The sequence below is a fragment of the Pseudorca crassidens genome, chromosome 15 (genome assembly GCF_039906515.1).
Source record: "Pseudorca crassidens isolate mPseCra1 chromosome 15, mPseCra1.hap1, whole genome shotgun sequence".
NCBI lineage: Eukaryota > Metazoa > Chordata > Mammalia > Artiodactyla > Delphinidae > Pseudorca > Pseudorca crassidens.
The window spans coordinates 38,700,047-38,714,138 of record NC_090310.1 but is presented as its reverse complement, the minus strand read 5'-3'; the positions used below and the strand labels follow the sequence as shown (position 1 = coordinate 38,714,138).

General features: G+C 66.4%; 2 protein-coding genes across 3 annotated transcripts; both read left to right on the top strand.

Moving 5' to 3' along the window:
- Window positions 1-5,420: 5,420 nt before the first annotated feature.
- Window positions 5,421-11,111, top strand: PRR35 (proline rich 35). Of its 2 annotated transcripts, none has more exons than XM_067705138.1 (3): window positions 5,421-5,835; window positions 8,905-10,036; window positions 10,302-11,111. In XM_067705138.1, exons 2-3 carry the CDS (start codon window positions 8,943-8,945, stop codon window positions 10,921-10,923), a joined length of 1,716 nt encoding a protein of 571 aa, XP_067561239.1. In that variant the 5' UTR covers window positions 5,421-5,835; window positions 8,905-8,942; the 3' UTR covers window positions 10,924-11,111. The 2 variants fall into 2 exon arrangements, with proteins under 2 accessions (XP_067561239.1, XP_067561240.1); XM_067705139.1 differs by lacking the exon at window positions 5,421-5,835 and adding an exon at window positions 6,001-6,090.
- A 2,574-nt stretch (window positions 11,112-13,685) lies between these two features.
- Window positions 13,686-14,087, top strand: NHLRC4 (NHL repeat containing 4). Its single transcript, XM_067708491.1, has one exon. It carries the CDS (start codon window positions 13,716-13,718, stop codon window positions 14,085-14,087), a length of 372 nt encoding a protein of 123 aa, XP_067564592.1. The 5' UTR covers window positions 13,686-13,715.
- The last annotated feature ends 5 nt before the right edge of the window (window positions 14,088-14,092 follow it).

Below are 14,092 nucleotides of genomic sequence, written 5' to 3'. Positions count from 1 at the left end.
CTGGATATCCAGGTGGGACAGAGGCTCAGGCCAGACCCCGCAGTGGTTGGCGGACTGGTCCCCACGAAGCCTCAGAAGGACCGTATGTGTGCTCGGCTTTTCCCAGAGGCATCTGCGTTCAGGGTACCTGTCTGGATCCATCAGAGTCATGGACGGAGCAGAGGAGTGAGGGGCAGGGAGAAAAGTTTGTCTCCCGCAGGTGGTGGGGTCCTGTGCCCCCTCCCTCCTGTCCCATTTTACAGATGGCAGCCAGGACCAGGCACACAGCCTGCAGCCCCAGCCTGGGCTCCCAGGTTGGAACAGCGGCGGGCCCAGCCTCCTGGCCGAGAGGGGGGCTGGGGTGCAGAGGCCGCTCGGCGGGTGTAAGAGGCCTGTCACAGGCCAGCCTATCGTATGTGAAAGCAATTAAAGCCACCAGCAGTGTTGGCTCCAGGCGGGCCTCGGGCAGCAGGGGAGCTGCCACAACACATCTCCCCTCAGCACCCAGAGACGCCCGCCCTGCTCCACGGCTGCACGGCCACGCCGGACCTTCTCCCGTGGGGTGGGGGCTGGGCTCCCCCGTCACTACTGGGACGGACGTCCCGGGCAGCCTGAACCCGCGTTCCTCCAGCCCCAAGATGGCCTAGGAAGCGAGATCAGAGAGGTCTGGCAGGGGTCTCCACAGTGGGGTGGGGGCTGTGTGCTCATCCTGTCGGCTGGCCTGGAGACCCCGGCTCACCCCAGCCAGCGCCCGCTCCCCTGGCACCCCTGCTCCAGCAGGGAGGGGCTGAGGGGAATGGGAGCTGGGGGCCCCCCGCGGTGGGGACGCAGCAGCTCATGGGAGGTGCTGGTGGGGGCTGAGGTGGGGGCCCGGCCAGGGGCCGGGGTAAGGGCTTGGGGCGGGGGCGGCCACTGTGATGAGGTTCGAAGGAGGGGGAGCCGGCCTGCGGATTGGACTTGGCCTGCTGGGCCTTCGGCCTTCATCGGGTGGCACCTGGACCCAGGCCTGTGCGAGGGGTGGACGAGGGTCGGAAGAGGGCAAGCCGCCTCCACACCGCCCGGCCCCGCTCCCTGCCTCAGTCTCTGACCCTCCGGCCACAGGGGCCCTTCGTCCCGAGCCCACCCCCACTCCCCACAACCCCGGTCCCCTCCCCGTCTCTGCTGGGCCAGATCCCCCCACGACCCCCTTCCTGCCCCTCACCCAGGCCGCCTGGCTGCCCACCCGTTGGCCGCGGTGGCCTTCCTGAGGCGGGTGGTGCTGTGTTCTCACTTGTGAGGCATCCCTGTCAGAAGCACTTAGTGTACAAATTAGCCGCGGCCTCCCGCCTCCTCCGCACGGCTCTGGGCGCTGGGCTGACTCTCCCGCCTGCCCTGGGCGCCCACCCACGACGGAGCAGCGGGTCTGGTCCCGCTGACCACCTCCTCTCCCGGGCTCCTCTCTGGGCCCCCGACCTTGACCTGGACAGGGGTGACCGCAAGGGGCGGGTGTCTGGCGGGATGTCGGGGTCTCCCACTCCAGGCCCGGCACCTGCGTCTGCCCCGACTGGCAGGGTCAGTGTCAAGAACCGTGGGGGACAGACCCAGAGTACGCACAGGCTCTGCAGCCCCCGCCCACCCCGCCCGCTGGCCAGCCTGCCACTCAGGCAGGGAAAATCGCCTGTGACAGGCCCAGGAAGGCTGGGCCCCGGGGGCCGCGGAGGGACTTGCGCAGCTCCTCTTCCAACATATGGTTGCTGCCGGCCCCGGGCGCTGCTCTGCCAGGGCAGCTCGGAAGCTGGGTGGGGGCTCTAGGTTGGGGCTCCGCGGCCTGAGCCATTCCTCCCACTCGCCTGGCCAGGCTGCTCCCTCAGTGATTGGAAAGGCCCCTGCCCCAGCTGGCATGCCTCTCATAGCGGAGAGCTCACTCCCGCTGCAGCCTCTCTTGGTGCCTCCAGAGAGCGTCCAGGAGCCTCTCCATCCCAGGGCCTGAGGCAGATGGAGGATCAGATCCCACCCCACCCCACCTCACCCCAGGGTGGCCGGCTAATCAAGCACGCAGGGAGCGCTGGCCGGGGTGACTTCCAGAGGAGGGAGCTAATTGGGGGAGGGTGCAGTGAGCAGGTTTGGGACCAGAGGCCTCCTGGGGTCCCCGGTGCCCCGAGCCTCCCAGCCAATGCCCTTTCCCTCAGGGGGGCCCACTCCACCCCACATCCCTGGACCAGCTTGGGCAGCACCCTCATACACTCCTTGGAGAATATCTGGGCCCTGCATGTGCCCGCCATGGGCCACACCGCCCACCCCTCAGAGGTTTATAGTGGAGTTCCCCAAACCTGCTTGCAGCCCTCTCCACACAGTCACCCAGCACCATCTCTCTGGCTCTGCTGCTCCCTCACAGATCTGCTGTGAACCTGCTGTGGCTCCCCAGTGCTCTCAGATTCACTGGACTCAGACTGGCACCCAGGGCCCTCAGGTGTGACCCTGCCCCTCTGTGGGTTTTTTGGGTTTTTAAAAATTATTTATGTGGCTGCACTGGGTCTTAGTTGTAGCATGCAGGATCTAGTTCCCTGACCAGGGCCCCCCTGCGTGGGGAGCTCAGAGTCTTAACCACTGGACCACCAGGGAAGTCCCAACCCTGCCCCTTTGGACCAAGCCGTGGGTCCCTGAGGCCACCTCAGATGGGCAAGGAGAAGGAAGTGCCAAGGACAACTCACACTGGCCTGTGGAGGGGCCCTCAGACACTCTGGGGGCTGCCATGTGTCCCAGAGCTCATCAGCAAGAGGGTGAACATGAGCCGTGGCCATCATCCTGCATGGCACTGACCCCTCCCAGGGGCTCCCAAACCCTGCCTAGAGGCTCTACCACCGTCCCTCTACCCACGGGGCAAGCAGAGGCTGGCCCAGCCCCGACACCTGTCCTGGTGAGGCCGTGTGTGGACACTGAGGGGAGGAGACAGACCTGCCCTGGGCATTGCACCGCCATCCCCCTGCCTTCCCTGGACCCACTGTCTGTCCAGCCCACGTGCCCCTGGCGCACAAGTACCAGCATTAATGGAGGTGACAGGCAGGCGGCCTTGGGCAAGGAGGCAGAGGACGTTAATGGCCACAATGCCTCTGGCTGGGGGCAGAGAGAGGGGCTGCATGTCCCCACCCCACCCTGCACCAGGACAAGCTAAGGAGAGAAGACTGCTCCCTAGGACCCCACTGGTGCCAGAAGCACCCAGAGACCAGGTCTTCCACCATACAATCTGCAGACAAGGGGACTGATGCCAAGGAGCCTGGGCAGGGGTTTCAGGGCTCAGGTCACATGGGGGACCAAGCCCCAAAGCTCGGGGATCCCTGACACTGCCTCAGGGAGCAGGGGCCACCTCCCTGGGCCCAAGCTTTCCCCAACATGTTGCAGGGTGGGGTCCAGTGGGTGGGTCATGACCTACCACCACGCCCCACTCCTTGGTGGAAAGTGGGACAGGCCCCAGGCACACTGTGCCAGCTGTGAGGGAGCAGATGTGCCTGGGAGTGCCTCAGGCAGACAGCACAGGGGCACAGGGGCTGGCACTGCTGTCCGGCCTCGCCTGGCTGCAGACCGGCAGTCAGTGCACCTGATGGGCTGACCTGACTTGCACCCCCGTGTACAGGCCATTAGGCTGCAGCCATGGCCAAGCTCTTGGGACCCCTGGGGCAAGTTCAGGGCCCACCTGCACCCCTGGCAAGACCCCTCCTGGAAGCCCAGTCGTGCCTCTAAGGTGCTGAGCCCCTTGGAGATGCCGACACCTCTCCTCCCACCCAGACTTCTGGAAAGGCCCATCCACAGAGGCGGCCTCCACGGCTTCTTCTGAGCTGCCCTCCCTGGACTCCTGCTTTTCCCAACATGCTGAGGCCTGGCCTCCTCCCCTCTCTCCGGTGCTCCTTGGTCACCTGGCTTCACTGGGCTGTCCCCTCTGCACCCTGAGAGGCCCCTCCCTTCCCTTGGAGGACGGTAACACCCTCCAACCTGCCCGCCCCCTGTGCTGGCAGCATGGCCTCCCCAGACCCTCAGAGGAGTCAGCAGTGCAGGGCCAGGAAGCACAGAGCCGTCCCTGAGACCCCCACCCCCACTGGCTCAGGGTGACCTGTGCCCCCTGCCCTCTCTGGGCAGTGCCCAAGATAGGGGCCTGGGCCCGGCTGAGTATGTCCGGAGTGGGGTCTGTGTGCAGAAGGAGCAGGCCTCCCGGCCCCCACTCTCCACAGGGCTGCTGGCGTGACGACCGCTCAAGCTGTCTCCCGGCCTGGGGCTGCCTGCACGGTCAGCTGGTCAGCTGGGCCAGGCCAGGCGGGCAGAAAGGAAAAGGCTGGTGGGCTCTGCCACCCACAGCAGTCCTCCAGGCCCCCGCTCTGCCCTGTGGACTTTACGGGGAGAAATGGGGTCCCCCAGGTTGTGTCAGAGAAGGTGGCACTGAGCAGTCACCCTCACATCAATGTCCTTGCACTGGGCACCCCCAGGACATGGCACCCTGCTCCTTACAGATGTCTGTCGTGGCTGACCAGAGCCCCAACAACTGGGCCATAGCCTCTCACCCTCCTGCACAGCTGGGGAAACTGAGGCCAGGTTCACAGGGCCCAGGAGGCACTAGACTCTGGACCTAGTGTTCTCCATCCCACAGACCCCTACTGGATACTCCTTTTTTCCCCAAAGCACCCCAGCCCCCCAAGCTGAGCTTGAGATACCCCAGGAGCCTGTAGCTGAGCCTACAGGGAAGGCCAAGTAGACAGGGGGACCTCTGTGCCTCCACAGAGTGGGCCTGGGGCAGCACACACCCCTCCGACGGCAGACCCCACCCCATGCCTGAGATGGCACACCGCTCATCTCTGGGTTAAGTCACCTTCCCCTGAACAAAGGCAAAAATTTCTTGAGAAACGTGACTGGCCTGTCTTGAGTATCTGTGTCCACTTCTGGAATGGTCCTGGCTGATCAGATGAACTTCCGCTAGGACCCAGCTGGGCCCCAGCTGGGCCCCAGCTGAGAAGTGGGCTCCAGACTGTTAAGTCTGGACAGTTTGGGGATCAACATGGAGTCTAGTACCCTGGGAGGTGGGGCTGGGAGCAGCTCTGGCCGTGAGGACATTAGGGGCGGGAGTTTTCTGGTGGGCCCTTTCCCAGGCCCCGCCTCATTCACCCGGGTCCTCCCAGGAGGGACAGCCAGTGGAGAGGAGTCCTGCCAACAGCAGGCAGATGCAGCCCTCCTTGGGTACCTGCCAGGGGAGTGAGGAGTGGGGGCTGGGGGGTGATGCTTCTAGAAAGGGGGAGTGAGTGCATGTGACCCTCTTTCTGAGCCGGTGGCTGTCAGTGGGCAGGACAGAGGTTTGGGGGTGCAGACCCATTCAGCCTCCTGTTTGGAGAAGAGGGAAGGGTACTGCAGGCAAGTCTTGGCCAGAAAAGGAGGCTTGCTCCGCCGTGTGTGCTGGGCTCTGCTGCCGGCTCTCTGCTGCAGCCCTCCCCAGGCTGGCTCTGTTCTCCAAGGTCCCCCTGTCCCAGGGCTCAGCCCAGAGGCCCTGGCTCAGGCGGAGGGGCTGTCAGGGGCCAGAGCCCTGCCCTGACGGATGAGTGCTGACGGCCCCACTCCCTGCGTCCTCGGCCGCTGACACCCCATCACACTGCTGCGGGGACCCCGGGAGACCTGGCTGCCTCTGCGCACCCCCGCGGCAGCCTGCAGGCGACGGGGGCGGGGACGGTGCCAGGAGCCCCTCATTCGGCAGCACACCTGCGTCTCCACTCTCGGCTCCGCCGCGACGCTACCCGTCCCTGCCCTGCTCTGGTGGCGCCACTGGTGTCACCGGCCACGGCTCCATCCAGGAGTTGTCGGCGCGGCGGAGACTGCTGAGCGGGTCCCGGGCGCGCGAGGCCGGTGAGTGCGCGGAGGGGGCGACTGTGGGCAGGGAAGTGGGAGAGACGGGGGGGTGCACCTGAGGTGGCCGGTGGGAGACCGCTTCCGGCGCTCGCGCCCCCACCCCCACCGCGAGCCCGGGTCGGAGGTCGCTGCGCCCCCCGGAGCCCGGCGCCGTGGCGCACGCGCGGCCGCTCCCGCCTCCAACTTCTGTAGGTGCGAGTCGGCGTCGGGGGGACGCGGTCCGTGGCGGAGGCTTCGGGGACTCGCTGCCTAGTGAGTGACCGCAGACCGCGTGGGGGCCGCTCCTCAGTTTCCCAGGCCGGAGTCCGAGTTGCGCCCCGAGAGCTTGTGCGGGTCCCGCGGGGTGCGGGGTCGCGGCAGGCGCCGGGCGGGGAGGGGCGCCGGGCGGGGCGGGAAGTTCCCGCGGGGTCCCGGGGCCACGCGCTGACTTATCGGGGCGCCGCAGGTTCTGCTCCGTCCGGGGCGCAGGTACGGCGGGCACGGGGCGGCGGCGGGTCGGAAGTTTGGGGGCTGCGCGGGGCCCGGCAGGGCGTGAGGGGCGCCGGGGTGGCGGGACGCCAAGCTTGTCGGGGCGCGGGCGGGGCAACCCCAGTCCCCACGTCCCCCACTTAGCGGCGTCCAGGCTCGGCGCACCGGGACCATCAGGGCGCAGCAGCCCCATCCTTGTAGGAGGGCGCCCTCCGGGCTCGGCTGTGGAGGGAAGGGGGGAGGGAGTTGGGGTCTCGACTTCAGCCGAGGAGGAGCCTGGTCACCTCCTCTGCACCACGTCCTGTGGGGCGCTCCCAAGTCCCAAGGGCGCCAGCCGGGATGGGTGAGCTATAATCAATCCCCTGGTGGCTGGTGGTGGCTCCAAGCACTGGGTGCCCCCTCTCCCACCCTGGGGTGAGGCCTCCTGCGCCTGGCCTGCCACCAGTTCTGCCCCAGACAGGGAAAGATTAGTGGGACCAGGTGTCTGCGCAGGCACACTGCGGGTGCAGGCCGCCCTGGGCACACGCACCCAGTCACGGGTTGGGACACATGTGCGAATGAATGTGCCTTTGGGGGTGTGTGCTGCTGTCTGGGGGTGTCTTCTGCTTGTGCACAAGCACGCTGGGCAGGTGCCAGGTGTTCTCTGGGCCCCTGTGGGGTCAGCAGGTGCTGAGATGGCTCCCAACCAAGCCCCCCCACCCCAAGCCAGGTGACTGATCTGAAGCGGGAGCACAGGAGGGGCCCCTCGCCCCCTTAGTCCAGAGGCCTAGGAGGAGCCCCCCCAGTTCAGGGGTCTGGCTGGGAAGTGGGGTGGGTGGTGGCACGAGGCGGCACAGCTGTGTGGCTCCCAGGGCTGGGTGATCGATGGCCCCAGCACAGCCGCCTCCGTCTCCAGAGCACACACACCCATTTGTCATCTGTATCTTGGGGGGGTGAGGGGCAGGGATGGGGCCTGCCTCTGCACCCACCACCAAGTCCAGGGAGTGTCTGCAGCCCCTAAGGGAGCCCCAGTTCCTCTCCTGGGCACAGCCGCCTCCTCCCAACCATGCACTCCTCTTGGAGCCCTGTCCCCTCCCCGATGTGGACATCCCTGCACAAGCTAGTCACTTAGCCTCTGCTCACCCTGCCCTCCACACTCTAGCCATGGCCATGCCAACCCCACCTCCACAGGGCCCATCTGGACAGGCAGCCCTCTCCACCCCTGTGGCTGTTTCCATAATGGGGGTGCCCATCCAGTGTTTGGGGGCAGCAGACATGACTGCCTGCCATGTACAGAGCCCGAAGGCCAGTGGGGAGGACGGCCTGCTCCCAAAGGCTGCCCAGCTACCCCAGCCCTGCCCTGCTCAGTGCCCTGGCCGTCCCTGAACCCCGGGAGCAGGGCAAGTGTACATGTGTCTACATCCGTGAGTGACTGTGACCCTGTGTGTCCTCGGGTGTGCGTGTGTGTGTGTGCATGCGCCCTGTGCCTGTTCACACCCTGGCCGTGCCGAGTGCATTCATGTGTACAGTGACCCCGTCCACTCTGAGTGGAGTGTGAGCCTCGTGTGCCTGGGCCCCTTGCATTTTGGTGGCCGCCCTGCTCTCTGTTCCGAGTCAGCCCAGCCGTGCAGAGGTGGTCCCTCCAGGCGCTGAGTGAGGAGGGCTCAGCGGGAGCTGTACGCTTGTGTGCACACACTCGCTGAGCACCCGGCTGAGGCGCACACTGGGGCGGTGGACAGCCCAGGTGGCAGCCCAGATGGAGTGCAGAGCGGCTTCTGAGCAAGCGTGCGGGGGCATGGGGAGAGGAGGGTCTTGGCCAAGCTCGGCCGCTGCAGGCTCGGCTGCCGACCTGCCGGCAGCCACCCAGATGGAGCCAGGCTGAGCAGGTGGCTGTGCCGTGAGGCCATGCTGGACATCCACGCCCCCCAGCCTGGCCTGGCCCATGCAAGGCTGGCCCCCTCAGAGACCACAGTGCCCACCCGACGCCCTGCAGAGCAGGGACACTGTGTAAACAGGCGCTCAGAACCTCTGCTGGTTTCTCATCTCACGGCTCTTATCCTGGCTTTCCCGCGGGCAGGAAAGTCTCTGGAGGGGTTAAGACAAGGAAGGGCCGTGTCCCCAGGAGTGAGTCTGGTCATACTTGGCTTCCTCCAGTCACTCACCCAGTGCCCGTGGGGTAGACGGAGACCCGGGCTCTGCTGGTGTGGGGGAGATGGGCGTGGATGGAATCACACCAGAAATGGGCCTGCTGGGGACTGGCCAGGCCTGAGGGGAGAGATGCGTGTAGGGTCAACCAATAAAGTACAGGACTTAAGCTTTAATTTCGGATGAACAACAAATAATTTTTTTAGTGCACATTCCAAATATTGGCTAGGTCATACTTATACTAAAAAAGTATTTCCCGTTTACCCGAGTCCCATTTACCTGGGCATCCTGCATTTTTTCTGCCGTGTGTCTGCTGACCCTACAGAGAGTGAGGCAGGGAGGCCACTTCTGCTGGCAGAGGCCAGGGAGGGGGAGGGGGCGGGCGCCGGTGCCTGGATGCTTAGCCTTGAGCTGTGACGGAGGGGAGGGGGCATCGGCCGGGGCGGCTGGCAATGACCGAGGCCCTGTCCGCAGGTGGCCATGGGGCCGGGGCTTGCCCGTTAGCAGCTGCCATGTCCGGAGAGGCAGGCTCATGCCGCCTGGGCCCCGGGGCACGGGCCCGGGCGAGGAAGCCTAAGAAGCCACACTATATCCCACGGCCCTGGGGCAAACCCTACAACTACAAGTGCTTCCAGTGCCCTTTCACCTGCCTGGAGAAGTCCCACCTCTACAACCACATGAAGTACAGCCTCTGTAAGGACTCCCTCTCCCTCCTGCTGGACTCCCCCGACTGGGCCTGCCGCCGGGCATCGGCCGCGTCCCGGCCACGTGCACCCACGCCAGGCCACCCCGCGGATTCCTCGGACCCCATGGACCCCAGCGGCCGGCCCCAAGGAGCGCTGGACGCTCCCGCCACGCCCGACCACATGGTCACCGATGTCCTCTCCCTGCGCCGCTGGGTTGGGGGCCCCAGGCCAGGGGCCGAGGGGTCCCCAGAGACACTGCTCCCTGAGGCCAGGGACTCCCAGAAGGGTGCAAGCCTCGGTGGCCTCCTGGCCGAGTCGTGGAAGCCGGGGAGGGGTGGGGGCCCAAGGAGCACGTCCGGGGTGGACGTGCCTGCCACGGGCCCTGAGAGCAGTGTCCCCTGCTACCCCCCGCCCACCCCCGGGGAGTTCCCTGAGGCCCAGAGCCTCCACCTGTCCCTGCTGGGCGTCAACTACCCTCTCGGCCCGGGCCTCTTTTCCTACCTGGGGCCCTCCCTGGCCGCTGCCGCCCACGTGCCCTTCCTGGCCTCAGCCAGCCCCCTACTGCCCCCGGCCACTGCCTTCCCTGCCCCACAGCCCCCAGAGCGCCCGGCCCTGGTCCCTCGCCTGTACTACCCCCTGCTCCTGGAGCACAGCCTGGGGCTACCGGCAGGCAAGACTGCCCTTGCCAAGCCCTCCGCCCCCCCCAAAGGGCCCCCCGAGACTCTGGTCCCTGGGCTGCTGAAGTTGCCAGTGCCTGGGCTGGGTGGGCCCTGGCCCCGTGGTGCTCTCAGGGACCCGGGGAAGGAGGGGGGGCTGGAGCGGGCTGCCCAGAGCGACCCCAAGAGGAAGCTGGCCCTGGGAGGCAGGCCAGAAGCCCCACAGGACCCCTGCAGCAGGATGAAATTCAGTTCCCAGAGCAGGTGGGTGTCAGGGGCCCCAGTCGTGGGGGTGTTAGGAGAGGTGGGAAGAGGGCTGGGGGGGAGGGTGGCTGGGCCCCCAGCTGGAGCTCAGTCACCAGGAATAGGGGCTTCAGGCCGCAGAGGGGAGACTGAGACCAGAGAGCCAAACTGTCCTTCCTTCTGGGGTTCCGAGGCCCTAGGCCAGGGCGCCAGGCTGGACAGGGGCGTGAAGGGGGTGGGGCACTGTGTGCGCAGCACAGCTTCCTGACTGGCTTCTGCCCCCCAGCCTGAGGACCAGCCCCTCCGTGATGCTGTGGCCTAAGGACAAGGAGCTAAGTGACCTTGAGAGCCCTGGTCCTGCGGCCCCCCTGCCCCAGCAACCGCTGGGCCTGTTGCTGGGGGGCCCTGGGCACGTGGGCGAGGACCTGACTCGGGCCCTTGGTGACTGTGCCAGGGTGGAACAGCGCCTGGGCCAGTTGGCGCCTGCTGGGGGCCTGGCCCCGCGGCCTCTGCGGGAGCAGCTGGGGAAGATCCGCCAGGAGCTGCTCACCATCCACCAGGCGCTGGAGCGGGCCGTGCGGCCACCTGACACTCCCCTCGACCTCTCTGTGAAACGGGCACCCACCAAGGGGCATGAGGTGCCCCCAGGGCTCTGGGGGCAGCCGGAGCTGGGCCCCATGCTGGTCCGGGGGACCCCCAAGCCACCCGGCATGCTGGCAGCCCAGCCTCTGTCCAGCCACACCACCAAGTGTGAGGCTGACTCCAGTGTCCCTCCACCGGGTCTTCCCCTCCAGGCCCCAGAGGACCCTGTCCTTCCTGGCAGCTGGGGCACCCGTGGTGGGCCTGGGGGCTCCTGGCCCCCTGAGGCTGTCCCTGGCTTGCAGAACCCCACGGGTGCCGAGGTCTGACCACAGCCCCTGCTGCCATCTCTGTCCTTAACAGACAGGGGCCCTTCTCCAACCCCATGCCTGCTGCCTGGCCCCACACCTGCCCCAGCATGCCCGTGGACAGACCCCACCCGCCATGGCCACACCCGTCTCTGTGGCCACACAAGTACAGCAGAGGGTCATGGCTCTTTAGTGATCACAGTTGTGGACATTAAAATGGAAACCACCTTCACACCCCGTCTGGGCCTCCTTCATCCCTCGCTGGTCTAGCGTCACCTTCTGCAGAGATGTCCCCAGACTGAGCGTCAGGGGGGCAGTGTCCAGACCTCCTCTTGTGGACTGGGCCCTCCCTGGGGGGCCGGAGTCTGGGGAGAGAGTGGGGAGCTTTCTATGGGGGGGGGCAGAGTGGGGCGGGGGGAGGCAGGTAGGTGTGCACGGTCTCAGCCCTGGTCAGGCCTGTGTTTCTGCACATGGGCTGTGGGCAGGGACCCCTGGACATGCTTCAGCCCCCATCTGGCAGGACGGGCCTAATGTCAGATTCATGCAGGAGGCCGCTCCCTCTGTGGTTCAACGGTGCCCCCACATTCTGTGGCCCAGGGCTGTTCGCCCAGCGTGGCCTCCGCTGGGCCCCTGCCAGCCCCTGCAGCCACGATAGGCATCGGTGGCCTTCACAGCTCGCTGCCTCCCTCCCAGCGCGACCAGACTTGGCTTTTCCCACAGGCGGGGGTGGGGGGTGGGGGGCAGGCGGGGAGGGGTGCCCGGGGGACCCTCGGACCCAGCGAATCACTTCTGTTCCTGGGAGCTGGCCGCACCTCCACGCCCACCCAGCAATGGCCCCAGGGAGGGCAGTTCCTGCCTGTGCCTGGCTCCCCACGCTGGGCCAGCCGGGCTGGGGCCAGTCGGATCAGGACCTGCGGCCGCCCCATTAACCGCACCGGTAGCAGATAGCATCGCCGCCCGCCCCTCCGCAGTGTCCAGAGCTGGGGTGCAGGCGGTCAGGTAGGGAGTGCTGTGGGTCACAGACACGGCTGACCCCCACCTTCCAGGGGCTTCCTGGAGGGGCTGTGGGCTGAGTCAGGCGGTGTCTGGAGAATCCCCAGGTCCTGAGTCTGAGGGAGACCCACCCCACCTTGACCTCCCGTTAGCACCCCTACCTGGCTACCGCACCCCGACTTCTTATCACCCAATGGACAGACATAAGCCTGACCCTGCTGGCAGGCTGGTGCAGGAACAGGATCAGAGAGACAGGACCCAACCTGTCTAGTCTGTGGGGGTGCAAGATGCAGCCCCTGGAGGCCCCCGCCCTGGACTCTGGTGAGTGACCCAGCCAGCAGGTTGGGGGCACAGCCCCTTCCCCCAGGTCCTGAGATTTCAGTCCTGCTGGAGGACGGAGGCGGTGCTGTCTCCTGAGACAGCAGGTGGTGGAGGCCCTGGGCCCCCTGGGGAGGGTGGGCTGAGAGGACCGTGAGTGCAACCAGCTGTGCAGGGGCAGCGTGAACAATGTCCCAGAGGCCAGAGTAAAGGCCCCGAGGCAGGAATGTGGCAGCACTGGAAGGTACGTGGTGGGGTCAGCAGCTGAGTGATTGGACTCCTTAGAGCTTCCTTGGGTGCTGCTCAAAGGTGGCCCAGCCAGAGCTCTGCCTCCCTGCCCCCCTTCCCCCCTTCCCCCCCTCCTCTGCCAGGTGGCTCCTCCCACCCCCTCAGGCTCTGGTTTCCAACAACAGAGCATGAGCCCCCCCAGGTAGGAGACCCCTCCCCACAGCCAGAGAGGCCTAGGAAAGGACTCCTGCTTCACCCCTCAGGAGTTGGAAGTCTCCAAGGGCTGTGTGGGGCAATGGGCAGGGGCTTGGGCTGCCCCCAACAAGGGCCACTTTCCCTGTCTGGAGAAAAGGTTCTATGGGCAGAGGCGTTTGAGAAACACTGCTCATCTGTCACCCCTCCCCCCACCTCGGACACCTAGACGCCCCTGAGCTCATTCCGGCCTCAGAACAAAACCCACAGCAGCCCTCCTGGGTCATGTGTCTCCCAGAATTGTGTTCAGGGACCGCACAAAATAGTGCGGGAAAATAGGGCCCAGAAGCACGGCTGGAAGTCGGGACCTGGTGGAACGAGTCAAATTTGTAAAACAGGAGGAACCAGCACCGCCGGGAAGTGTGCAGGGGGTCCACTGTCACACTGCTTGGCACATGGTGGGGTGTCGTTTCTTTTGCAGCCCCAAACTTGGCCCAGTTGGAGGACTGGCTCAGAGAGGCTGAGGCTGTGATGTCCGCCTACCGGCCAGCTCTCTGGCCTCCTACCCTGACCTCCTGGGCCTCCCCCACCAGCGGGTCAGCCACGTCCCAGGGACCACGCCTCACACTGGACCTGCCTGGAGACCCCACTCACTCCTGGTGGCCCCGGCTGCTTGGGTGGATCCCAGTGCCCGCAGGGGCTGGGGCCTGCACTGCTCCCCAGATGGCCTGCTCTTCCTGACGGCTGGGACTGCACCCTGCATCCACGTGCTGGACCTCTAGGGACGCTCCATCTGCCACCTGCCCTGCCTTGTGCCAGGGGCCAGGGCCTTCGTGACGGAGGACGTGGCTGTGACAGCTGCTGGGCTCGTGGTGATCAGTGACCTGGTCCACAGGGCTGTCCGTGTGCTGCAGCACACCGTCCGAGCCCCTCAAGGCCGCTGGGTGACAGTGGGCACGTTCTTGGCCCCCAGGGGGCTAGCTGTGGACACCCTTGACCACCTCTTGGTGACAGACTACGTGCCCGGGGCTGTGCACAGCTTCACACTGGGCCCTGCCTTGGAGCCACTAGCCCCCGCCTCCATGCTGGGCCTGGAGGGCCCCTGCTGGGTGGGTCTGGGGCCCGATGGGGGCCTGGCTGTGAGCAAGGAGTTTGGGGACGTGTGGCTGTTTGGCAGTGCCCGCCAGCCCCTGTGCTCCCTGGGGGACCTGACTGGGCACCACTTTGGCAGCCCAGCAGGCGTGTGCACCGACGCAGCGGGCAGTGTCATTGTGGCGGACGAGCAGCGGCACCAGGTGACCCTGTTCCCCTGGGCCAGGGCGCCCATCTGCCTGGTGTCCGAGGGGCTGAGGTGGCCCCTGGGTGTGGCCTGTGCGCCCCAGGGCCAGCTCATGGTGGCGGATGCAGAGGACGGCTACATCAAAGTGTACCAGTCCTACTTGGAATTCGCCTGATCCGG

Excerpts from the sequence above, each read along its gene's own strand:
- NHLRC4 (XM_067708491.1), top strand. The coding sequence starts at position 13,716 with ATGCTGGGCCTGGAGGGCCCCTGCTGGGTGGGTCTGGGGCCCGATGGG.
- PRR35 (XM_067705138.1), top strand. The coding sequence starts at position 8,943 with ATGTCCGGAGAGGCAGGCTCATGCCGCCTGGGCCCCGGGGCACGGGCC. Across the intron at positions 10,037-10,301 it reads AAATTCAGTTCCCAGAGCAG|CCTGAGGACCAGCCCCTCCG; the intron begins GTGGGTGTCAGG and ends TCTGCCCCCCAG.